Here is a 27234-nt window from a genome sequence, read left to right on the forward strand (position 1 = left end):
CTCCACCCACCTTCCAAAACAACCCCTTTCTATGAGCCTTCCTATACACAGTCTTACTGCCCCTCCTCTCTGATGGCAGCATGCCATCCAACCACCCCCAAAACCATGAAAACTTCTTGAGGCTTCCCCCACCTCCAAAAACCCTTTCCCAGTCAGTGTGAGTATAGGCAGTGTTACCAACATTTTCTTGAGGCCAAGCAGCATTGCCAACCATTGAAAGACAGTTTTTTCAAATTCTTAAAAATCTATATACAGTATCATTATATATCTTTGGGGGTCTTGATCCCTAGTCCGGGTGTGTCGACAATGTGCAGTTCCAGATAATGGCGTTCCACCTACTGAGGGATTACCTCCTTGAGTTTGCAGAATCTATGAGCATAAGCAGGTACTTCCTTACTACCATGGCAGATGCCTTAGTGATATCAGTTATACTGTAGCTCCTTGGACTTTAGCAATGGCCATCATAGCCTATAACTGTTCTTGCATTAGGGATTGATTGATTAAAATTTATCTGGCATCATAAATGTAAGGTCATTGGCACCAAATAATATATTAACAACAATCATGAAAAATGTATACACAAATCAGATGTCTAGCCCCTGCAACACAAATTTTATAGTGAATAAACATTTAAGCTATCTAGTGTCGACACCCCAAAAGTCATCAACAGCAACAAAGATTAACATGCAAAATCAATAAAATCTTATACTTAAAAATAAAAAAGTTAAAAATATGCAACTCAACGAAATCATATACTTAAAAATAATATAAAATAAAACAAAGTTAAAAATACAAAAACAATTAGACTAAAGTTTATAAAGAAGACCAGCTTCCTCAATAAATTTCAAGATGCCACTGGCACCATATTCCACTTCCCTTCAAGAATTGTTGCAAGGATGAACCTGCCATCCTCACCGTGAGCCTCAGAAAGGTATTGATTTCTGAAATCCCCAAGACTGGGGCATTTGACCAGCAAATGCTCCACAGTCAAGGGTACCAAACAATCATCACAGTAAGGCTGGATGCCACCTGTCATCAAGAAACCGTGTCAGATTGGTGTGTCCAATCCTCAAACGACATAAAGCTCTCTCCTATCTCCGAGGCTCTCCCATCTCTAAGGCATGTTGGCATATTTCCAAGGGGTAGTCTCACTGGAAATCTCTCTCATTTTATTGGGACCTATAGAGTTTCACTGATCTTGCCAAATATCATAAGTGCTTCATTTTATGTAATGATAATAATCCTGAGGTGGGAGATTTCCAGGGATCAGTTGAGCAGCTGCTGCCTTTGCTAGTTCATCTACTCTCTCATTTCCATCAACACTGACTTGTGCTGGCACCCAATAAAAATTAATCAAAATTCCCCTGCATTCATGAATAAACAGCCACTGTAAAATCTTTAAAATAAGTGGATTAACAAAGTTAAAACAATTAAGAGCTTGCAAAACACTCTTAGCATCACAGAATATGGTAAAACTATTGTTATCTAACATGGCAATTTTTTCCAGTGCAGCTAGAATGCCATATAACTCAACTGTAAAATCTGATGCAGCCCTAAAACGGGCAACCCTCTTGTTAAAAACTGGGCAGTGAACTCCAAATCCAATGCCAGCATCAGACTTGGAGACATAAGTAAAAATCCATGTTGAGTCCTTGTGCTCATCTGCATAACTCATAAAAATCCCTTACATTTCTTCCTCAACCATGTTTCTCTTCATCCCTTTGAAGTACCAACAAAATGTTACTTCAGGTAACTTCCAGGATGATGTCACTGAAACCCTAAAAGGTAAAACTTTATTTATATTTATTTATTTTAAATTCAAAATTTGCTTTATTCTGCAACAAAAAGACTGAGGATATTTATCATGTCCTGATAAAATCTAAGAAAGTTGTGTCTTGCTGCTAATTCATAGACAAGGGAGTCAGTTAGCCTCTGTAATCTACACCAACACTGTATTGGGTCATCTCTGATCAGCGATAGAGGTCAAGAGGCAGCTCTCCTGCGTCAACTAAAAGACTGAATTGGTGAGGACTTAAAAGCACCAGTGGCTAGTCTGATTCCAGCATGGCAGGTTGAGTCTAATATCTTTAGGTTAGCAGATGAAAAGATCTTGCAAACATACAAAATCTTCAGTAAAATTAATGCTTTATACAATCTGAGTAATATTTGACGGTCTGCTCCCCACGCGGAATATGACAAAATTTTTAAAATGTTCATAGCCTGCAGACAACCAGCCTTTAACAGCTTCAAGTGAGGAACCCACATTAGCCTATGGTCAAAAGTTAATCCCGGGAAACGGGCTTCCTCTACGCAGGGAATCCTTTTGTCCTTTCAAGTACACATCAGGATCAAGATGCACTCTACGAATTCAACGAAAGTGAATAGCCACAGTTTGACAAGAAGATATCCTGAAGCCATTCACCTCTGCCCATTTGACAATTTTACTGACTGTCATTTGGATCTTGTGCTCAGCTACTGCCATGCAAAAAGCTGCAAAAGAGACTGACAAGTCATCCACAAATAAGGTGTACATAATGACTTGAGGATTGACGAGGTGACCCAACTGATAGCTAAAGCAAACAAGGTCACTCTCAATAAACTCCCTTGTGGAACTCCTTCTTGAAGTTTTCTTTGAGATAAAGTATTGCCAACCCTAGCCTGAAAGAACTGATGAGATAAAAATACTTTAATAAACATAGGCAGTTTTCCTCTCAGGCCAAGTCAAAAGATTTTTAATGATTCCATTACCTCCAGGCAGTATCATATGCTTTTTTGATGTCAAAAAATACAGACAAATGATACTGCTTGGATGCAAATGCTTCACATATTGAATTTTCAAGACAGAGTAAAACATTAGTCGTGGAGTGCATTTGTTGAAATCTACACTTAGCAGGTGTCATTTTTTTCTAAATACCAGACCAGTCTAACATTCACAATTTTTCCCATTAACTTGCAAAGACAAGAGGTCAAAGCAATTGGCTGGTAACTGGATGATAAAAACTTGTCCTTTAATGGTTTAAAAAAAATAATATTTATGATAGGTCCCAAGCACTGGGATAACCACTTTCATGCCATATACTATTTGAAATACTAATGATAAAAAGCTTTATATTTTTTGATACATGCTTAATCATATCATACGGAATATCATCACGGCCTGGAGCTGAATCATTACATGTCCTAAGGGCTGCATCAAATTCCCTTTCAGTAAAGGGAAGATTGTAGGATTCATTCTTGTTACTCTTAAAATTTAAAACATTTTGTTCCTGTCACTGTCTATATTGATAACATGGAGAGTTTTCATATTTCTTAGATATACTGGCAAAATGTTCAGTAAAAGCATTACTAATTTTGGATGAATCAGTCACATTATACTTTCCATCGACTTTTAAAACTGGGGGTGGGCTAGGGGAAAATTTGTCTGCGACTTTTCTCAACTTTTTCCATGCAACAGAATGTGGAGTTCTGCTGTTAATGCTCGAAACAACAGCAAACCATGGTTGTTAATGAGCAGCTTTCACTGCTTGACGAAACTGTGCTTGGCATTTCTTATAAAACATCAAGTTCTCCTTTGTCCTCCTTCTACATCATTGGGTCAGTGCTCTTCTTGTAACCCGATGAAATATTCTTAGTTTCTCTGACCACCAAGGAACTGGTCACCGATTGAACAGTCCTGTAGACCAAGGAACTGAACCAGTTCCAGCATGTGGAGGGTGCCACAAAGTAGGTCAATGGCACCATCCACATTACTAAACTCATTGACATCTCCCGCTATCTCCTCGAGATCCTTGAACTTTGACCAATCTGCCTTTTCTAAACACCACCATGGTGATCTCTGTACGGGTGGGCCACCATTAGTGTTAATATTACTTGGCAAATGGTCACTAATATGCTAATTTTCTTAGATACTCCAGTTGAAGTCTATAAAACAGTCAGAACTAGTTATAGATAAATCTATGCAGAACATGGTTCCAGTTTGTTGGTGATAGTGGGTAGCTTTCATTACATGTTTTCTCCCTGCTACATTCTTGCCACCTACATTTACTGCAGATCGAATGAGGATCATAACAAGATTTTGTTAACCTAATTTTACACCCTTCACTGCAATAGTGAAAGTTAGAAGTGATAGAATCTGATATAATTCTGCAGAAACTAGGGCACTATTCTCAAAAAAGCTAATAAACTGACAAAAGCTCGTTGGCTTCCAAAACAAAATACTGTAATTGTACTTCACCAAAATCAGCAAAGACAACAGAAAACCATCAAAAAAGCTGCTGCAAATGGCGCCGATGAGTGGACCACAGCCGGCAGAAACAAATTGATTTTACCAGCCCGGTTGTTTCCCGTGTGCGCCAATAGGGGGCAGGGGCCTGTCACCTACACAAAAGAATAGAAGTGCTACCACAAATTTTTAAAAAGTTGCCATGCCAGTAGTAACGTTAGCTATGTAATTACTTGGTAAATTACTTATATAAAATATACAATTACAGAGACATAACCACACAAAATTTTGGTCCACTAACCCACAGATTTTCTCACAATAATGATTTTAGGCTAACATGTAATCTCTTGAAACAATAGAATATCTGTAGACTTGTATATGATTGGTCACAACCAAACTTACTGCTACAAACATGTTTGCATGTGGTAGCACTCAAGTACTTGTAAATGGATCAGAACATCTCTCATGAGTGTAACACCACATAGAATTGAAGTGCAAATGCCTTGTTTGTATGTGCAAGATGAAGCCTGCATACAATAAAAGAGGGTAGAGTGACAACTACAAGAGCTTCAGAAATAGCATAGGCTAAGAATGGTTGCTAAAGGGAGCAATGAAAAGCACTATCCTGTAAAAATTACCCAAGGTCTGTAGCAAACCACTAGCAGACCTGGGTGTAACACAACTGCATATGAACAGATCCTCCCAACACTCAAAATAACTGTAAGAGGTAGTCACTGCTCACAAACCACCTCCTGCATGCATACAGTCCAACAACTGTATACATACCGAGGAGCGGGAGGAGGTAGCACTGACTTAACTGTACAAAACCAGAGGCACAGGATGGGAGCCATTACATTTATGTCAAAAACAGGGTTGAGGTTATTGCATTCTCCCTATCCTCTCGGAGAGCTCTCTGCTTCTGTATCCACTACTGGTTTTCTACAGCTGAACAGGTGCATGCATGCACACTGCCATGCAGTCCCAGGAATGTTGTGTGCTGAGAGGAATGTCATGCATTAACCAGATTCAGCATGGTGAAATGAGTAGGAAAGGCTGTCTCAACTCGCACTTCTTGCATAGTTTGAAGACCAGAGAAGTGGAGACAGTAGGTCATGCAGGCTTGACCAGGTGTACTACCAAGGAAGCACATGAAGACCAGGTATGCAAAGTGTTGCAGATTCTCTGCCCAGCATGTCTCCAAAGAAATATGGGATGGGAAGAAGAGCTAACCCCATTGCTTTCATGTACCCAGTCCAGAGACCGGAAAAGTACCGCCAGTAGGCCATGCTGGCTTGATCAGGTCTACTTCCAGTGCAGCAGTAAATTCACGTCTCCAGGTTAGCCAGACAACAGTCGATCACCTATAAGTTTTCAAGAGCTCCCACTCCCAAAGAGACTGGAAAGAGCACTTGTTTAAAGCCCTAAGCACCTCCTTGCGACAAGCCAACTGGAATACTCTTCTTCCTCCCATGAGATGAAGGTGAAGGAAAAATTAAGGAGGAGCAGGAGGAGGATGAACTCTACAAGAAGGTAGTGGTGGAAGGACAGCACTTGCTCTTTTCCACATCTTTACTTGGGTCCTGCTTTCCTCCTCTGAAGAAGTTGCACTTGTCAATTCCCTGGGGCATCTTCTGTGGGAAGAAAGACCACTACTGGAAACCCAACAATGGTGAGTTCCTAGCAGTTGCAGCAACAGTAGGCATAGCAGGGATGTTGTAAGGGTTGCAGCAGCAGCAGACTTTGCATCAACATTGTGAAAGTTGGTGTATGATTCCCCCAGCTCCCATAATACCCAACTCTTGCCTGGGAGGGGGGTTGTACTCAGGGAAGTAGAAGGGAGGACTTCAGCAGTGTTGTTATTATTATTCAGTACAGGGGCCACTGACTTGAAATTCAAGCTTCCAAAGAATATGGTGTCCATTAGGAAGAAGTAAGAAGAAGTGAAATACAGAAAGAAGAGATCCCACTTATTAAACAAGAAAAAAATAAATATATATAAAATTATATTAAAATGCAAGAAGAATAGTATTTGGGCAGTAATGCACTGCACCTTCACTTGAACTTCTGAAGTTCCAATTGCATAACATCCTCTGGGAGGCTGTTCCACAGTCCAACGGTGTTATGAATAAAAGACCTCTGGAACTGAGAAGTTCGACAGCGAGGCACATTTACTGCATATTGGTGCTGCTGTTCAGCTAATCTGGTTGCTCTTGGCAGATAAAGAGGATCAGGGATCAATTGTGAATGTGAAAGATCTCTGCTGAAACATAACTTATGAAAAATTGACAAACAAAGAGATCATCCATCGATGGTCCAAGTCATAACTGCTACTATTAGGAAACAGAAACCTACCACCACGAACCACTTTATGTAAAAGAGATAAACCTCTGGCAGAAGCAGACAGCCACAGCGGAGAACAGTATTCCAGTAAAGGAAGTACAAATGACCTAAAACGGGTTGCATTATAAATGAGCCCTTACAAAGAATATCTAACTTTTGTGTGGCATTTACTGAAACTTTCATTAGATGTTTTTCAAGAGTTAGATGTGAGTCAAAAGTTATACCTAGAATAGTTAAAGCTTCGGACTCATTCAGCAAAACTCCATCCACCTGAAGGGAAGGATGGGGTGAAAAATCTGTATGAGATCTGCTAATCAATAGTGTTTTCGTTTTACTGGGGCTCAGCCTCATAACCCAGCGACTACACCATTCCCTGATCCAGTCCATGTCCCGATTGAGGCTGACGGCAGCTTCATTTCTCTTAAGTGGAGACTTTACTACACCCACAAGTGTTACTGAACATCTTGTTTTCCAGGCCAACAACCATATCACTTGTATACACTAAAAGTAACAGTGGACCAAGAACACTACAGTACACTGTGGAACTCCAGACAAAATAGGTCTTGGTTCACTAAATATCCTGTCCACAGCAACTCGCTGCTGCCTACCTGTAAGGAAATCTTGAAGTAATCCTACAACATATCCACCCACTCCAAGACTCTGAAGTTTATAAATAAGTGCCTTGTGATTTACTAAATCGAAAGCAGCACGAAAATCTACTTGAATTACTCTACATTCAAAACCCTTATCAAGGTTCCCTTTGATAATAGCATGTCAAGTCTAAAAGGGCATCACAGGTACGTAACTGCTTCCTTGTGTGCATATTGACATCAGCTAACAATCCTTTATATTCCACATACTTATATAGCGGCTTATAAATAAGTTTTTCAGCAACTTCAGAGAGCACAGAGAGAATAGAGATTGGCCTGTAGCTACTGCAATCCGCAGATATGCCTCTCTTTGGAACAGGCACTGTATTGCTAAGCTTGCGCTCATCCACAAAGATACTACATCGACATAAAAATCTACAGACTCTAGTAAGCTTGGGAGAAACACACTAGAAACTTTTTTAAAAAACAAAGGGAAGAAACCATCAGGATCTTCTCCAATCCAGCTATCAAGATTATCCAGAATTTTCTTAACATCCCTGAAGCAAAATGCAAATATTGTAAGAACAGGTTCAGGATGACAAGTATCAAGGAGAGGGACATTCTCAGCTGATTGCTTAGCTTTAAAAGCTTGATGAAGCAGTTCAGCCTTTTTCCTAGGTTCCAGTAACCAATCTACCATCATCTGTTTATAGTGGTGGAATGGAAGACAAGTCTGACCCAAAGATAGATGATGCCAATTTTGTCCACAACAGATAAGGCTAAAATTCCTTCAAGTTCCCTCTTCAAGGAATTATTGTAATTACTCTCTGCTGTATGGTAAGTTCTATTTGCAGCACGGCGAGACTCAACAAAAATGGCATAATTTTCATTTGAATGACTTTGTCTCCATGCGTTGAATTTGGTCTGTTTGTCATGGTCTCTCATCTACGTGTATCATCAAACCATTTTTGGTCATTTGTCCTAAATTTGATGATCTTTCTAGGGCCATATCTTATTAAAACAGCCATCAGCATTTTATTGAGCTTCTTCTTGGGATCAGGATCTAATATACCAACTGAAATATTAAGTGCCTGACAAGCTTCAATAATGTGAGCCCAGTTGGCTCTGGATTTCAGGCAGACTGTTTTTCCAATGGTGGAATTAGGAATATACTGACTGACAGTTATGTCCATCTCAGTGGCACAATGATCAGAAGTGCCAATATATTCACGGATCTTGGACTTCACAGTTGCTAGAACATCTGTGAATATGAGATCTAACCTATCACCAGAAATGTGAGTGGGTTCCTCAATTAGCTGGACAAAATCCTACACAGAACTCCAGAGAAGACCAGCCATGTTGATCAATGGAATTTGAATTTAGCCACTCACTGTGCTTTGCATTACAGTCTCTACAAATAACGAATGAAGCTTTTGAATCCTGTGACTGAGCCATGCTAATCTTTTCCAAAAGGCAGTCATATATAGAATAGTCAATACAGTACTGTATTCGGATTGTGGTAAAGAACAAATACGTAAATACTGTAGAACTTACTGAAAATTTTAAAAGAAAGAACCTCATGGCAACTACACTCCAAATATTTATGACGTTAAATAGGTTGTCCAGACTTGGCGTATACAGCCATACCTTGCTCAGGTGGGATGTTACAATGATAAATAAGATCAGGGTCATCAAACCCTGGGATTAAAAACTCAACCTTTGACTTACAAAAGTCTCATATAAAAAATCAAATCATAGTTACGGGGACAACTCTGGAGATCAAGAAAATTTGACATTACCCCTAATATGTGAGTAAAGCACTATGCATGAGTAACATGCTCAGGGTTCAGCTCAATATCTCCCAAAAGCATTAAAATTAACAACATAAAATCAGTATCAAAACTAATAAATACTCTTAACAGTAACACTAAAAATCAACAGAACAATAAATAATAATACCATAAATAACAACAGTATTTATATAATTTACAAAAATTCTGTTGACAGTATAAATAAACGTCACCATACGTCATTGAAAAAGATGCCAGAAGCAACTGGTCAACAAGATGGGGCTGGCACACCTTGTGGCAAAAGAAATCTGCCAGGTTTACCACAACAATTTGGGGGAGGACAGTCAGGATGGATTTAGAAATGAAACACTCAGAAGGAAAAGATTAGGTAAAGACAAAGGCACTTTCTTGATAATCCACCTAGCAACTTTTGCTTTCTCATCAACCTGTCCTACACACTTTTCAAAAAAACAGGAAGTGAATGAAACAGCAGATACAGTCAACCCCCAGCATTTGCAGGGGATAGGGACCACAATCACCCGTGAATAGCTAAAATCCGCAAATACTTGACATCCCCCTCTAAAAACCCTTATGACTGGCTATTTAGATTGTTCAAATACCAAAGACCCCCTCTAGAAACATTTATAACTTCTTATTTTAATAGTTCAAATATCAAATGCATACCATAAACTATAATCCTACACAGAATATACCTTAAACTATCATCTCAAACACTTTATCAGCATTTCAAAGTCATCTTACAACATTACCCTTAAAAATATATGGCTCACAGCTAAGTGTGAAAGCTATTCAAGTAACCCCTATTTTCACGTACATCCATTTTCTCTCATACAGTATTGAAGCAGTACCATTTTCTTTGTACAGTACATGGGGAAACACTGGGAAGTTAAGTACTGTATACAGTATTGAAAAAAATAAATTTTATTAATGGCTTGCTGTGTTTACTTTAATATTAATATTTGGAAATTAGTAAATAATTTTTTATCATAAAATTACTGAATATTTCTTGACAAAAAATTTGCGGATTACCGAATTTTTCACGAATAATTCGGAGATAAGTTCCACAGAAAAAACTGTGAATAGGTGAAGCCACGAATGGGCGGGGTCAACTGTAAATGCCTGACTGTACCCTCAGGCAAGGGAACTCAAACCCAAGACCATGGAAGGCCACAGTGCAATGGCTATGGCCCAGTCCAAGGTTGGAGAACAAGGTTTGTATTCTGAGTAGCCTTCTCTTAGAAGGGTTGCCTACCAAGGCTAAAGAGTCCCTTCTACCCATTGGCTTGATTTTGGAGTGTCCTTCTAAAAGAGTTCCCTGCTAGGGCTAAAGAGTCTCTTCTACCCTAAAAGCTGCAAATTCTCTTTTACAACACTACTGAAACTGTAAATAAGTATAAAACAGTGGGAATCCTCGCATAAAACAGTGGGTATCCACACAAGTAAAAAAAATACTCCAGGGGCAGCTCAGCAAGATGTCTTCACGTGACAAAAAACGGACTAATGATGTAAGGTGAGCAATGGTTATTCCCTCACCCATCACCAATAAACACCAGTTAACAACCTTTTCACCCGGTTTAACAACCAACCCAGCTTGCACTGAGGATATACTCTTATATAAAATGCAATGGTTTGTATTTCTGTAAGTACAAATAAATTTATAAGAATAACTTTTACAAAATAATGTTTGCTGAAACTGATGGGGTTATACCAACTATATTTTAAATGGGAAGTAAGCCACAGATGAAACAAAAGTATCACTTCCAAATTTATGCTGGTCTACTGATAATGAAGTTCTGAATATAATTACTGTACTATCTAAAAAGCTTACATATGCTACTAGAGTATTTGCTTTTCTACAACATTTACTAGGTTAAAAAATTAGGTTAACGAGGTATTCTTTAAGCCACAATAAATGGTCAAAAATGGAGTTCTTACCAAACAAAACTGAGCATGACTGAGAAATGTCAGCACCTTCTCCAATCCAATATGAGACTCTTTCAAGATTAAGTGAACATAATTTTTCTCCCCGGGAGTTAACCATTGGATCATATGTTCCAAGTTGCTCAATGACAAAACCATGTTGGGACTTTAGTTTCTGAAAAAGATCACAACTACTGAATTACAACTAGTTCCTAAAAAAAGATCAGAAACTACTGAATTACAATTAGTTTCTGAAAAAGATAAAAAACTACTCAATTGCAAGACTGTATACAAAAAATGGCCTTAACAACATTAAGATTTTAATAAAATCTTTTAAACGGTTATCAACCCAATCTGTTACATTCTCAAACCAGATGCCCAATGAATAGGATCTCTGCTTGTGCAACACTAGTTTAAGAAATAGTATTATGTTTAAGCTATGTACGACTTAGAAATTACCAGATATTACATGAAAAGACACATAATGTATGTTTTAGCTACCTCCTTTACATGAGACCTGATCTTTGCAGTGGAAGCAAAATTTTGCAGTTTTAAGATGTTTACAAATTGTTGGAAACTGATGCTAGATCATGGCTCACTATATCACATTTATTGCTATATAAATTTCCTATCTCATGAGAGAAAGTATTGATGTTAATGTACAAAATGGCATAAAATATAAAGTAAACAGTACTTACATCCATAACAACTATGTGATAAAATGGTCTATTTGCACAACCGTGAATTGCAAATCTAATTGCCTTCTTTGAGCAACGGCTAAACCTTGCCCCTCCTGAAGCTGGCAAAAGCAGGGCTCCTGACATCTGAAATAACAACAGTATAGGTACTACAATTCATGAGAAAATTTGCATAAATGTTTTTGTATATTATCTCTGGATTACAGATACAAACCCTTTATTGTAGTTTGTAAGTGCCTCATCTGCCAATCCCAAAACAGTTAGTTGGCAAACAAGGCACCTGTGCAATGGGGAACATTTCTTTTCTTTCTTCATAGCTTTTAATTCCTCTGCTCAACCTGCATACACAAACACTAAGCCATCCTCTTCCAAATATGTACAGTAAATGACAAAACACAACAGACCATGAACAGTAAAAATGATATTTTTATGATAAAATAAAGTTTTGTACATACTTACCCGGCAGATATATACTTAGCTATAGTCTCCGACGTTCCCGACAGAAATTCAAATTTCGCGGCACACGCGACAGGTAGGTCAGGTGATCTACCATACCCGCCGCTGGGTGGCGGGAATAGGAACCATTCCCGTTTTCTAATCAGATTTTCTCTTCCACCTGTCTCCTGAGGGGAGGCTGGGAGGGCCCTAATCGTATATATCTGCCGGGTAAGTATGTACAAAATTTTATTTTATCATAAAAATATCATTTTTGTACATGCAACTTACCCGTCAGATATATACTTAGCTGATTGGCACCCTTGGAGGAGGGCAAGAGACAGCTAATAACTAAAAAACGGGAAACAACATATGATGTAGGATAAACAAAAACCATGGTTCTTACCTGATTGGGCAGAAGACTTCATGGATACTGTCTATGAGTCTGCATGCCTCAAGAGCTTCAGCGAGGAAGTGACCTATGACTGACAGCCCTTCTGGATCATATCAATGGGGAAAGACCCACTTACATGACAGAGCCTGTTATGGATCGTGTCAATGGGGATTAACCCACTTACAAGACAGAGCCCTCTACCTGAATCATATCAATGGGGGCTATCCCTCTTACATGACAGAGCTAGGTAATAATAAAAACTAAAAGGAGCTAACAACCAAACCCGACCACCTGACCAAGCCTAACCTTGTTAGTGATACGAGATGAAAGAGAGAGTCCCTCAACACTCTCTTCCAGCCGACCATAAAAACACAACCAATCATTAAAAGCAACAACCAAATAGCTAGACTAAAAAGGATTAGCTTCAGCTCCTTGACCCAGCATCGAACCATGGATACGTAAGCTCCTAGAGAGAAGCACTTCTCATAACGTAACACTAACGTCTCTCAAATAATGAGAAGCAAACACTGAGTTACATCTCCAGCACGTAGAGTCCACAATAGACTGGAGGGACCAAGACTTGTGGAAAGCCAGAGAAGTAGCTATGGTTTCTCACCTCATGAACATTCACTCTTAGGAGCTGTAAATGTTCGTCTTTGCAGGAAAGATGAGCCTCCTTGATAACATCCTTAATGAAGAAAGCCTGGGCGTTCTTAGAAATTGCTCTTGAAGGATCCTTGACAGAGCACCAAAGACTTTCAGTGTTACCTCCGAGCTGTTTCTTTTTCTCCAGATAATATCTAAGGCTTCTTACTGGACAGAGAGTGTGCTCTAGCTCCTGTCCTGAAATAGAGGAGAGTCCCTTGACCTCAAAACTCCTAGGCCAAGGTTTTGAAGGGTTCTCGTTCTTTGCTAAGAAGAGAGGTTTAAAGGAGCAGACCACAGAGTCCCTCTTAAAGCCGACAGAACCTTCCAAAGCCTGTAATTCGCTCAATCTTTTAGCAGAAGCAAGAGCAAAAAGAAACAACGATTTCCTGGTTAAATCCCTGAAAGAGGCAGATCGAGGAGGCTCAAATTTATCAGACATTAAGAATTTTAAGACCACGTCCAAATTCCAGCTGGGAGGTCTAGGGGACTTGTTTTTAGAAGACTCAAAAGACCTTATAAGGTCGTGAAGGTCTTTATTATCGGAGATATTAAGACCTCTGTGTCTAAAAACTGAGGACAGCATGCTCCTATATCCCTTGATGGTGGAAACCGCCAGGTTACACTGTTCCCTTAGATAAAGAAGGAAATCTGCTATCTCCATTACAGAGGTACTGGAAGAGGACACTTTCTTAGCTCGACACCATCTCCTAAAGACTTCCCACTTCGACTGGTAGAGGCGCAAGGTAGAGGATCTTCTGGCTCTGGCGATAGCCCTCGCAGCCTTGCGCGAAAATCCCTTCGCTCTAACCAGTCCTTCGACAGTCTGAAGGCAGTTAGGTTTAGAGAGGGAAGGTTCTTGTGATATCTGTCGAAGTGGGGCTGTTTGAGAAGATCGCTCCTGAGAGGGAGCGACCTGGGAAAGTCTATCATCCATTCCAGTACCTCTGTGAACCAGTCTCGGGATGGCCAAAAGGGAGCGATCAGGGTGAGCTTGGTGCCCTTTGAAGAAACGAACTTTCTTATCACCTCCCCTAGAATCTTGAACGGGGGAAAAGCATAACCGTCTAGACACTCCCAATCTAGGAGAAGGCCGTCTATTGCTACTGCTCTGGGGTCCGAGATTGGGGAGCAGTAGTTCTCCAACCTCTTGTTCCAATGGGTGGCGAAGAGGTCGATATGAGGTCTCCCCCACAGGAACCACAGCCTTTCGCAAACCTCTTGATGAAGAGACCATTCCGTGGGAAGAACCTGGTCTTTCCTGCTGAGCAGATCTGCTCTCACATTCCTTTCTCCCTGAACAAATCTGGTGAGGAGAACGATGTTCCTCTCCCCCGCCCATAACAGAAGGCTCCTTGCTGCGACGTACAGGGAGAAGGAATGAGTCCCTCCTTGCTTCCTGATATAAGCCAGGGCTGTGGTGTTGTCTGAATTGACAAGAACTACTGACCCCTTGACCAGAAGTTCGAATCGGACGAGCGCTAGATGAATGGCTACTAGCTCCTTCATGTTGATGTGCCAGGACCTCTGATCTGTGTCCCAGGTGCCTGACACTTCTTCCGAGCCTAGTGTTGCTCCCCAACCCGACCGACGCCTGAGAACAACACTAGGCGAGGGTTCGGCGGTTGCAGAGGAATTCCTATACCCAGTTTCTGGGGGTCTAACCACCAACGGAGATGTTCCTTTACTTGATATGTGATCTGAAAGGAGTCCGACAACTCTTGGGACTTCCGATCCCAAGATTCTTTCAGGAAGAACTGTAGAGGTCTTAGGTGAAGCCTTCCTAGAGAAACGAACTGTTCCAGCAAGGAAATGGTCCCCAGCAGACTCATCCATTCCCTCGCCGAACATCTGTCTTTCTCTAGAAAGTCTGTCACCTTTTGAAGGCAGCGTTCCCTTCTTTCCAGGGAGGGAAACGCTCGAAAACCCCGAGAATCCATCAGAATCCCCAGGTAGACAATTTCCTGCTGAGGAATCATCTGAGACTTCTCGAGGTTCACAAGAAGTCCTAGAGACTGGACCAGATTTAAAGTACGAGAAAGGTCCTCCAGACAACGGTTTTTCGAATTGGACCGAATTAGCCAGTCGTCGAGATACAAGGAAAATCCTCAACCCCTCCAAATGCAACCAGTGAGCTACATTCCTGAGAATGGTCGTGAACACTTGGGGAGCTGTGGAAAGTCCGAAGCACAGAGCCCTGAACTGAAAGGTTCTGCCGCCTACCATGAACCTTAGGAACTTCCTGGAGGAGGGATGGATGGGAACGTGGAAGTAAGCATCCTGAAGGTCCAGGGACACCATCCAATCTCCTTGACGAAGTGACGACAGAACAGAGGATGTCGTCTCCATAGAGAACTTCTTCTTGATGACGAACGAGTTCAGGGAGCTCACATCCAAGACCGGTCTCCACCCTCCCGAAGATTTTGGCACTAGAAAAAGCCGGTTGTAAAATCCGGGGAGTGAAGATCTTGTACCGGTTCTATGGCAGCCTTTTCTAGCATTTGTTCGACGGCTAGCAGAAGGGCTTGCCTCCGCACAGGATCCTTGTATCTCGCCGATAACTCTCTCGGAGTTGTTGTCAAGGGAGGTTTCGAGATGAAGGGAATGAGGTAACCCTTCCTCAAGATGGAGAGGGACCATTCGTCCGCCCCCTTCTGTGCCCAGGCTTCGGCGAACTTCAGAAGTCTGGCACCTACTGGCGTCTGGAGGACTTGCTTCTCACTTGGACTTCCTGGTAGGGAGTCCTGAAGGTCCTGATCTTCTTTCAGGCCTACGCCTCCTGATAGACCTGGATCCTCGAAAGGGCTCCTGAAAGGGGGCCTTCTCCTTCTTAGCAAGGGGAGCAGTAGGTCTCATCCTCTTAGACGACTGCGCCAGCAGATCCTGAGAAGCTTTCTCAGACAAAGAACGAGAGACCTCCTTCACAGTCTCTTGCGGGAAAAGATGGCTAGACAGAGTAGCGTACAAGAGGGAAGACCTCTGGAGAGGAGAAACCGATTTGGAGAGGAAAGCACTGAAGACTGACCTCTTCTTAAGCAGGCCAGTGCCGAACAGGGAAGCGATCTCCATAGAGCTGTCCTTAACAGCCTTGTCCAAGCAAGAAAACACACTGCTGAGGTCTTCCATACTGACCGAGTCCTCTTCAAGACTCCTCTTAGCTAAGGCCCCTAGAGACCAGTCCATAAAGTTAAAAACTTCCAGCACGCGGAAAAGGCCCTTGAGGAAATGATCCAATTCACAAAGTTCCCAAGAAGCCTTGGCCGAATTAAGGGAGAGTCTTCTGGAAGAATCCACGAGCGAAGAGAAGTCTGAGCCAGCCGATGAGGGGAGAGCTAACCCCATCGGTTCCTTAGTCTCGTACCACATTCCCGCCGAAAGCCTAGAGGGAGGCAAGGAGAAGACAGTCTTGCCGGCATCCTTCTTCGAAGAGAGCCACTCTCCGAAGCCTTTAAGCGCTTTCTTCATCGAGATCGTAGGTCGCATTTTAACCAAAGAGGAAGACTTTGAGGCCTTGGTGCTCGAAAGCATGGAACCAGGAGAAGGAGGAGAAGCAGGCTTGAGGGAATCTCCATACTCCTGAACCAGTAAAGCTGTCAACCTCTTGTAATCAGAAACGTTGATATCCTTGGGGGATTCGTCCTCCGATAACGCCTCCAGGCCAGAAGGAGGAGGAGAACGTTTGGAAGTAGAAGGGCACTTGCCAGAAGAAGAGCGCCTAGAAGGAGAGGAGCCTTTGTCCACTGGAGAACGACGATCCGGAGAAGCGCCTGCTAGATGACTGGCGCCTGACAGGAGAAGAGGCTCGAACGGTAGAGGAGCCCTTGCTGGGAGAGGGGCGCCTACCAGAAGAGAAGGAGGCTGGAGAGGAGCTTCTACGAGGCGAAGAACGAGACTGACGAGAAGAGCGTTTCACTGGAGAGAAAGCATCTCCAACAGGAGAAGACCGACGACGACGAGGGCGCGAGCGCCTGGGAGGAGAGGCGCTATCCGCCGACGAAGAGCGCCTAGGAGAGAAGCGCCTACCAGGAGAGGAGCGCCTACCAGGAGAGGAGCGCCTACCAGGAGAGGAGCGCCTACAAGGAGAGGAGCGCCTACCAGGAGAGGAGCGCCTACCAGGAGAGGAGCGCCTACCAGGAGAGGAGCGCCTACCAGGAGAGGAGCGCCTGCTGCTGGAGGGGCGCTTAACAGGAGAAGAACGCTTCACAGAAGACGACTTGCTGGGAGAAGAGTGTCTCTTGGAGGACTTGATCGGAAGAGAGGCATCCTTCCTACGAGAAGAGCTCTTTGATAAAGAGCCAGCAAGAGCAGCGAGCTGAGCCTGGAGGCCCACCAGGATCTGCTTGGTGGACTCCTGACCACCAGAAGAAGAGGAGGGAGATCTTCGAGTTCTCTTCTTTGCAACAGGAGAACCCTCAGGGAAGCGCTCAGGGCTAGAGTCCAATGCGTCTCCTCTAGGAGCCTTCCAAGTCCTCTTCAAAGGGCGCGACTCCTCAGCCGAACTCCAACCACACTTGGGTGAAGAAGAAGCAGAAGACGAGAAACACTTCTTCAAGATCCCTTTTCTACGGCGATCTAAGGCAGCCTGGGACGCGTCAACAGGCGCTGCCGAAGGGACGCCTGACCGTTGGGAGCGCTCTTCATCCCCCTTGCGGCTGTCGACATTCCTCCTCCACTGGGTCTGGGAGTTTGGAAGAGGTCTAGGCCTAGGAGCGATGCGGAGCCGGTCAGACGCCCCCTCCACTACACTGGGGACACTACACACATCACTATCACTTCTCACTTTCTTTTCCTCTAAAGCACGCATCTGCAACTGCATCTTGCGGATCGTAGCCTTCATTGCAGCCATCTCCGATGACGAATCCACAGGTTCGACGAAGGGTGAAGGAGCTGAAACAACAGGAGTGACAGGCGAATCTGGAAGAGTGTTAGGTTCTAATTCTACCTCCTTAGAAAGAGACCTACTTGAGCTTCTAGAAGAAGCCTTCCTAACTCTATCCTTCTCCAACTTGCGTACATAAGAGTTCAAAGCTTTCCATTCCAGATCAGTGAGATTCTCACATTCAACACAAGTGTTCTCAATAGAGCAATCATTCCCCCTACACCTCGAACACACAGTATGAGGATCTACGAAGCTTTGGTAGTCTCACCTTACAATCAGACCTAACACACACACGAAACACAGGTGCAACACTCTGATCAGACATTCTTACAGAAAATACCAAAGCCGAAATCAAAATCAATCCACAAAAGCGTATGCCAAGCCAAAGATCCAATACGTCACCAAAGGTCAGTCCAAAATAATCCTCAGCAAGCGAAAAATTAAAATCTAAGCAGAAGGAACCAACAACAGATGTTGCCGGAACCAGCGACAGAGAAAATCTGATTAGAAAACGGGAATGGTTCCTATTCCCACCACCCAGCGGCGGGTATGGTAGATCACCTGACCTACCTGTCGCGTGTGCCGCGAAATTTGAATTTCTGTCGGGAACGTCGGAGACTATAGCTAAGTATATATCTGATGGGTAAGTTGCATGTACAAAACAAACCACTCCATCATCTTGCCTAAAAGAACAAACTGACTCAGGCCAGGTTGTTCAATCTTTCCCATACAGCATATAATGCCTTCATAAGAGATATACATATACATTAACCCCTGGACAAGTTAACTTTTCTTAACCTCATCTTGAGAATTGGTAATCCCCTTCAAACTCATCACTAGCAAGACCACAGTATAATTTAATATAAAATGGTATTTTCATGATAAAATTAAGTTTCATATATTCTTACCAAGTAATTACATAGCTATACTTTCTACTCGATCAGCAGTTAAAAATTTGAAGTTCGTAGTAGCACTTCAATTGTTTTAAGTGTAGGTAATGACCCTGCCTTCTGTTGGGGAACGATAGGTACAACAAAACAGAGAAAGCCACTTCTTTTGTGCTTAATGTCCATCAGAGGGGGGAGGGAGGGCTCTGATCCGTAATTATTTGGTAAGTATATATGAAACTTAATTTTATCATGAAAATACCATTTTCATATCTGTAATAACTTATCAAGTAATTACACAGCTGAATCCTACATTGACAGGTGGTGGGATAAATGGACATATTCTGTTTCAAAAACATTCAGATATGAAGATGAGTCTGAAACATGAAATCTGTTGGCATTACTAAAAATGCTTGTTGTGTCCTTACCAGGTAAGAGAGCCACAGAAGGAGGTTACTGCTTTTTGGTTGGTACTCATCTTGACCTGTAGTGACTTAGCGGAATAGCCGAGATAAGTCCCTAATTTAAAGAGGGAGCTTTTGAGTAAAGGAGTTTTCCGAATATTCAAAGACGCCAAAGAAAAAATTTACCCTTGCCCTGGGCACAGTACCAAATCAAAAAAGACCAAATAAAATTGTTACCTACACAGACAACCATAAAAATTAAAAACCATCATACCACTTCCATAGACTAGTGGGCACTCCGCATACATGTACCCCCAAGCTTCCCAAAAGAACTCGGCACCCAAAATTCAAGGCGAAGAGGTTACGGATAGGAAGGGGTGCTTCCTATGCTTCTTCCCCCAATACCAAGCCAGCCACAGATAATGGACCCAAGGTACTGCAATTCTCAAGCATCGTCTCTATTTCTTTCAAATAGTGCAAGGCAAAAATGGAGTTGCGCTTCCAGTATGTCAACTGGAGGATAGCTGAGAGTGACATATTATGTCTAAATGCGTAGGACATGGACACCGCCCTAATCTTGTGCGCCCTCACCTTAACAGAAGGCAGATCATCCTCCTGTATTTGAGAGTGTGCCTCTAAAACAAAGCTTCTAAGAAAGAATGACAATGCATTCTTTGACAAGGGTTTAGCCGGGTTTCTCACAGAACAGCAGAGTTACTGGCAGGTCCTTTGATCTTCATCCTGTCCAAATAATACCTCAGAGCTCTTACTGGACACAGAATTCTCTCCTCCTCTTCTGGTCCTAGAAAGTCCATAAGATTCTTAATGGAGAATGAGCATGGCCAGGGATTAGATGGAGACTTGTTCTTAGCTAGGAAGCCAAGCAAAAAAAGAGCAAAAAGCACCTCCTTGCAAAAAACCAATACATTTGTCAATTGCCTGCAGCTCACTCACTCATTTAGGCGTGGCCAAGGCTACTAGGAAAAGTTTTCTTTTTTAAATTCTTAAGAGAAATGGAACGGAGAGGTTCATAAGCAGGGGCCATTAACCATTTCAGCACCACATCTAAGTTCCATGAAACAGAGGCATCTTGCAGCTGCTTAGTAGTCTCGAAAGATCTAATCAGATCACTAAGGTCTTGATTAGAACCTAAGTCTACTCCACTATGCTTAAAAACTGACCCTAACATCGATCTGTAGCTTCTAATAGTCTATAAAGAGAGCTTCTTATTGTTCCTTAAGAAAAGAAGGAAATCTGTTACTTGCGCTACAGTGATCTTAGTCGGTTCTGAAAACCTCTTGAAGAACGATCCTCCACTACTTCTATGACTTTCTTTCTTAGAAGAACTGACACTTCCTCCCTGAGAGCTACAAACCTCTTGGAGCCCTCTGAGTATGCCGTCAATGTGATCGGTGAAGTTATGAGAGGAGGGTACTCTTTGAAGGGAATCGAGTAACCCTCTTTTAAAACCTTGACCGTCCAAGGTTTCACACCTTTGGCACTCCACCTCTTCCAAAAGAGAGTGAGTCTGGCCCCTACAGGCACATGAAGGATGGGAAAGTCACTTTCTGGAAGAGGATTTGCTGGAAGTCCTCTTGACGGACCATGCTGAAAACCGAACCTTGGAACGGGGTCTAGAGAAGCCCTATCTGCCTCCTCGAAAAGGCTACTGCTGTAGAGGGGATACCGACTTGGATGGGATCGAAGCAGAAGGCTCCTTGGGGCGCTTCGCAGACTGGGCTAGAAGATCCTGCGTGGATTTCTTCTGTATGTTGGTGGCAATCTCCTTAACCGCCCACTGCGGGAACAAGAAATGTCTGTCCAAAGGGGAGTACAGAAGAGCAGACTTCTGGACGGATGTAACTCCTTTTGTGGTGAAGGAGCACCACAGTTCCCTCTTCTTGAGGACTCCAATAGCCAAAAGAGCTGCCAGTTCAGAGGAGCCATCCCTTACTGCCTTATCCGCGCAGGATACGACACCTAGCCAGTCAGAAGACAAGTCCGTCGCTAGCACATCGTGTTCTTCAGTCTTTCTGGCTAGTGCTCCTACTGTCCAGTCCAAAAAACTGAACACCTCGAGAACCTTAAACAGGTGTTTCACTAAGTGCTCGAATTCTGATGAGGCGAAGAATACCTTTGCTGAGGAAAAAGCTGAATGTCTCGCTGAGTCGATTAATCCTGAGAAGTCACCTTGGTAAGAGGCAGCGTCTCCTAAGGATGGAGCTTCTCCTGTAGAATAGGAGAGATATCTCCTAGCTGTCAATCTTGCTGGAGGAAAAGCAAAAGTCGCTTTCCCTTGCTCCCTCTTAACAAACAACCAATCCTCTACTTCCGTGAGGGCCTTCCTAGCTGGGGAAGAGAGAACCATCTTCAGTAGGCGAGAGCTGGAGTCTGTCTAATTCCTCATCAGAAAGGTAGAGGCGGGTGACATCAGAGCAGCTGGTTGGAAATGCAAGGGGAAAGACGCTAAAACATACTTCATCAATGAAGCATATGCAGTAGGAGTGGGCCCCTGGATAACCTCTTCCCCTTCAGAAAACACTGGAGACAAAGAAGCCTCTCAAGAAGGCTTAAGAACGGTTGGTGCCTTGTGCAGCAAGTCAAGCACATCACCCAACTGTTTCTTATTGTGTTCAAAAGACAAATTCTCTGACACTAAGGCAGGTGAAGCAGAAAAATATGGGGGCTCTGTTGGCGCCGGGCACCCAGATGACGCAGAGCGCTTCAGAGACAGGCGCTTAGGAGTCCGAGACTGGCATTCAAAGACTGAATGGTGCTCTGGCGAATAAACTGACCGCTCATGTGGACGTCCAGAAGACGAGCGTTTGCTTAAGAACCAACAACTGACGCTCTGCATGGGAGAATAACGAGTTGGGCTGCATCACTTACTGCAACCTGGTTGCGGACAAAGAGCCAGGTCTCTAGAGCGCTAGCGAGAAATGGGAGAGGGCTATCTACCATGCTGTCTCTTTAAAAGACAAGACTCGCCCGTAAAACGGCACACACATCTCTTCCCAGGGCTGGAGAGATCAGAGTCCAACGACAACTGGTGGGCACTCACAGCGACGCCTTTCCAACGGCTGCTGGAACTACACACCACAGAATCTGATGAGGGGCGACTGCCTGTGGGGAAAACCCCCCTTGACCTCCCCTGGACCTCCGGTATGTCTACTCCCAGGTTCAGGGGAGTGTGACAGTGACCCTTGTCTGGGAGAATCAACGGGACAAATAGCCACCTCCTCCACTGACACTTGTTTAAAACTGTGAACTTCATCCATGAAGACCTTAAGCGATTCGCCTAATTTTGATAGTGTTGACTACAACATCAAATTTACTCTCAAGGCTGGCTACGGCATTGGGATCGGAAGCATGGGAGCCAGGAGGAGGAACATTAAGATCTAAGACTTAAATGTTAGAGACAGGTTCTACACTCACAGCCCTACTCTCGGCTCTAACAGCCGCCTTCCTCTTCCTATCCCTATCTAATTTATCCAAATGAGATTTAAAAACTTTCCACTTTTTCTCATCCCATCAACACATTCAGTGCACTTAAGATCTTTTGAGCACTCTTGTCCTCTACACTTAGCACAAATTGTACGAATACCATAAGTCACTTTAGTCATACAAGTCTTACATCCTTCGCTACAATATCTAACACTTCATGAACTAGAATCAGACATATTGTAGGAATAACAGGTAAACTAGACTGAAAAGCTACCAAAATCAACAATACTTCACCAACTCCTTGGAAAAGCAATGAAGAAAACTTCAAACCCAACCACCAAAACATTCAATGTTGCATCGAACGTCAGCAGAGAAAAAGTAATTTTCTCTGTTTTGTTGTACCTATCATTCCCCAATAGAGGTGGGGTCATTACCTACACTTAAAAAACTATTGAATTGCTACGCGAGCTTTATATTTTTAACTGCCAATCAAATAGAGAGTATAGAATTACTTGGTAATTTACATATATGAAAATGTGTTTTGACCTGCACCAACAAAAGTAAAAAATGAATATTTGAGAGGTCTCCTCAAGTTATATACAGTGTCTCACTAAGTAACTAAGCATACATATGTGGATGAACAAGACTACTGTATTGGAACCAAGACAGAGTATAAGAAATTGGAAGAGGGACTGATGTCAGTACTGTATATCAGATAAAAGTGGAAGACTTTGATGAGCATAATACTTAAAGAAACAAACTGCTCAAGAAATGAAAATGAACCAAAAACGTGGATACCCGAGAACGAATAAAAGACCTCTTCAAATAAAACTACAATACAGTTGAGGTTACTCACACAGCTTAAATTAAAAACTTATATACACAAAAAGATCAATGATGTCTTGTAAAAATATACTCGATATGATATACAAACTCAGCTCCATGCATTTCAGGTGGCTAAATTAATTTTTAGTGGCTAAAATAAGTAAAAGGCATCAATGGTGAATTTTTCTTGAACTTTCAATCCAAAACCATCAGAACTTTTATAACAAAACATATGCCAAACAAGCTTTTCCTAACCACTCTACTAACACTGGATAATAGATTTTACAGAAAATTCTTTTAATGAAAAATAACCAATAATTATGTATTTCATAATCTTGCCTAACCATGTAAATTTCAAACCTACAGTACTTGCCTATACAAAAAAAAAAAAAAAAAAGAATGGGCTTCATCTGACAATGAGAGGGAGGATAATTATGCAAGTAGCTGAACAAAAGACCAGTGGGAATACCCAAAAGATCACGGAAAAGAGTAGTACAAAGAGCTGAACCACATGAGTAGTCAAGACAAAAACTCTATACGACACAGACAAAACAAAGGGAAGAAATTGATATACATTTAATGTGACCAAAACATATATATACCTTGTTAGGTTAGCAGAGGGTGCAAGATCTCTAAAATTACCTATGATAAATTTTTTATCATGCTGAGTGCTGAATTTTATACTTTGGCATGGAACAATTTGAAGTTACAAACAATAATGGTTAAATTTTTCATTAATTTGTCCCTCTTTTTGGTTCCTATCTAAAAAGAATTATATAAATTACTGTACTGCTAATTTACTTTGATACCTCATTCTGATACTGGCATTTGTATACAAAGCTCTCAGGTCTCCTTAATATACTTCAAAAATCATCCTAAAATCTATCCCTAATTTATTGTTACATAGATATTTACTGTCTTGTTTATGTTTCAAAATTCTCCCCCAAAAGGCTGGTACTAAGCACAGCACTCATGCAAGTGTGGCTCATAATAAAGTGAAAATTTAACAAATTACCTTAAGTATACTAAAACAGCACAGACTGTAGGCAACAGATTAAGACTCGGTAATAGCTGAGATTCATATCTGTGATAATTTCTCAGAAGAGTTCCCCGATATGTACAACAGAACTCATGAAGACTGCAAGTACAGAGGCAAAATGCAAAAAACACACAGGCATTTGAGATAACTATGGTCAGTAAGCTACTATCCTGAGTTTGTAAAGTCAAGTTAATTTGGTTACCATACTATAGGAATGTTGTAAAAAAGAATATTACTTTCTTTCAGTTGTTATTTATACCAAAAGAATACATTATCATGGAAATTTAAGGAAAACTACATGCAGTCCCATTTCAATTCATCATTATACATGTCACAAAAATTGAAAAAACCTCCTTTTGGTAATAAGAATAGGACCACCCTAGTCACAAAGAATACCATTGGCTAGTCTGAGCAAGAAACTATCATGACCACGGCAAACTGTAGTCAATGAGCCACAAGCACCCATCCAGGACCCACTAAGAAAGGTCGGCCAGACAATGATGTCACACAGTCTCATCACAGGCAGGACCCACTACAGAACATTTGAACGTCCTTCATCTTTGCAGTAATTGTTTCAGTTTTATATTAATTTTCTTTTAATGGTAGTCTACCAGTAACCTAATTATTTATCAGTGTTTGTCAGTTATTTCATTAAAAAATACAGCCTCATATGTCACAACTGTAAGTTAATTTTTCCATTGATAGCGAGGGTGAGAACTCTACATATATTTCTATTGGGTATATTATCGCTACTGACACACATCGGTCATTCACTTTGTACGAATTCACTTGACATTTAATTGGTAAAAAAAAAAAAAATAATAAACCTTTAAAACCTTTCAAAAGAATGAAGTTTCATTAGCAAAATGAGCTATAGGACACTGCCATATGAACTAAAATAAGCATGTGGAGTCTTTGTAAAATAGGCCTTGTTTTAAACAATACCTTGATAGAAATTGTAATGAAAATTACACAGAATACCTGCCATTCAATAAATGAAAAGAAATTTGTCCTCAAGTAACCAATATATATAGCCTATATTTACAATAGTACTACATATTTGGTAAAACTATAGAAGAACTCTGCATGGCTTTTTAACTTGGAAATTGAGTTTTCCTATACTTTTAGTGTTGCTGGAGTTGTTTATTGGCGGTCAATAATTATTAACCTCACATCTTTATCGGAGACCCTTTGGAAACAGGAGGGGGGGGGGGTTTGGGTTTGGGTAAAACACAGGGAGAGAATGGACAGGTTATTGTTATGATGGCCACCCTGGAAGTTCCATGCATACGCAAGGCATATGGAAGCCATATGTTCAAGAAGGGATTGGTTAAGGAAACCTGTTATAAAAGGAACTATACTAACCTAACCCAATAGGCTGTTACTTAGCAGGGGCTCTGGCCCCCAGAAACCCCCCCCATGAAGGAAACCTCTTTTTACCAAAAGTTCCCCTAGCCTATAACACTGCGCATGTACAACAACATTCCAGGATGGCCAGCATACAATAATATATCAGTTCTGAGGTTAATTACAGTTTAATTACACTCGACCGCAAAAAATAACAGTAAATTCCTGATAAGCAACCTCAAAACTATAGAAAAACTCAATTTCCGAGGTAATATGCCATGTGGTGTTAGCCTACACTATAGTTCGGTAATTTTTCGGAAGACTCCAGCCAGCCATTTCCAAAGGTGCCAGCTAGCCATTTTTGCATGAAAAACCATTTTGGATTTTTCATGCAAAAATGGCCAGGAAATGATAAGGTAGTAAAAGAACCTAAAAATACCAACCTAACGTAAACTAGGGGTGTTTACTGGTTACAATTTTGCCGTATTAGTTATGGAGGGGGGGGGCTGGTATTGTCTTACCTTACAAGTCCTTATTTTTCTCTGCTATTAGGCATTTGCGAAGGTTATGTATTGAGAAGAAATTTTTTGTTTTGATGTGATTTACCCAAGAAAAATATAAATTATAAAGCGGGAGGTGGCTGGAGTCTAACGAAAAATAACCCTATAGTTCTACCATATATTCAAGTGTCCTCGGTTTACAACCTGTAAATCATGGGCCAGGGATCACTTGACGCGTTCGACTCGGGTGATTCAACATTAATCCCTTGTCTGGCCGACCTGTCTTAGGCCTGGGTAGGCTTAAGGGTGCAGCGAAACTGAACACAAAGCCCAAGAAGAGTAGGATACCATGTCTTGGATAGTCTATTTTAGCCTAAAGTAAATATTGTGCTTACGTTTGGTGAATTCGCTCACGTGTTCAATCGTTCATAAACTTTCCCTCGTCCGCAATGTTACATTAAGCAGCGTTTGCAGCAAGGTCCTATGGTTCTTTCTGCTCAAAGCAATCTGAACGGCAACTGTTTGTAGTAGTAGTAGTAATAAGCACTCTTCCATGTAACGGCTCGTTCACGACACGTGTGTGTGTTTTTAGTTATCTGTAAAAGAAAATTATTGAGCCGGCTTTGTCTGTCCGTCCGCACTTTTTCTGTCGCCAGTGGCGTAGCCAAGGTGGGGGGCATGGTCCCTCCTTTGACATTAAATAGTTGTACTAATTACAATAAAATTATAAGCAGTTTTTCAAGACAGTCGAAATTTTTCGGGGAAAAAATGGCCAAGTATCTTATACTCATCAACAAGCCTTTCAATTCAAGAGCAATGGAAACAATTGGAGTCAGCATTAGAATTATATTCTG

At 41.8% G+C, this 27234-nt stretch overlaps 1 protein-coding gene across 2 annotated transcripts in view; it reads right to left on the reverse strand.

The window, feature by feature from the left end:
* mRpS16 (mitochondrial ribosomal protein S16) overlaps nucleotides 1–26934 on the reverse strand; it is a 56701-nt gene extending 29767 nt beyond the window's left edge. The window contains exons 1-3 of one of the 2 annotated variants that reach the window (XM_067082093.1): nucleotides 26776–26934; nucleotides 11582–11707; nucleotides 10899–11058 (exon numbers count right to left, since the gene is read on the reverse strand). In XM_067082093.1, coding sequence (XP_066938194.1) covers nucleotides 10899–11058; nucleotides 11582–11707 — 286 coding nt within the window. In that variant the 5' untranslated portion in view covers nucleotides 26776–26934. Of the gene's footprint in view, nucleotides 1–10898; nucleotides 11059–11581; nucleotides 11708–24509; nucleotides 24529–26775 lie in introns of those variants that run through there. The other variant, XM_067082094.1, reaches the window with a different exon arrangement.
* Between the last annotated feature and the right edge of the window lie 300 nt (nucleotides 26935–27234).

The sequence above is a fragment of the Macrobrachium rosenbergii genome, chromosome 37 (assembly GCF_040412425.1).
Source record: "Macrobrachium rosenbergii isolate ZJJX-2024 chromosome 37, ASM4041242v1, whole genome shotgun sequence".
Lineage (NCBI taxonomy): Eukaryota > Metazoa > Arthropoda > Malacostraca > Decapoda > Palaemonidae > Macrobrachium > Macrobrachium rosenbergii.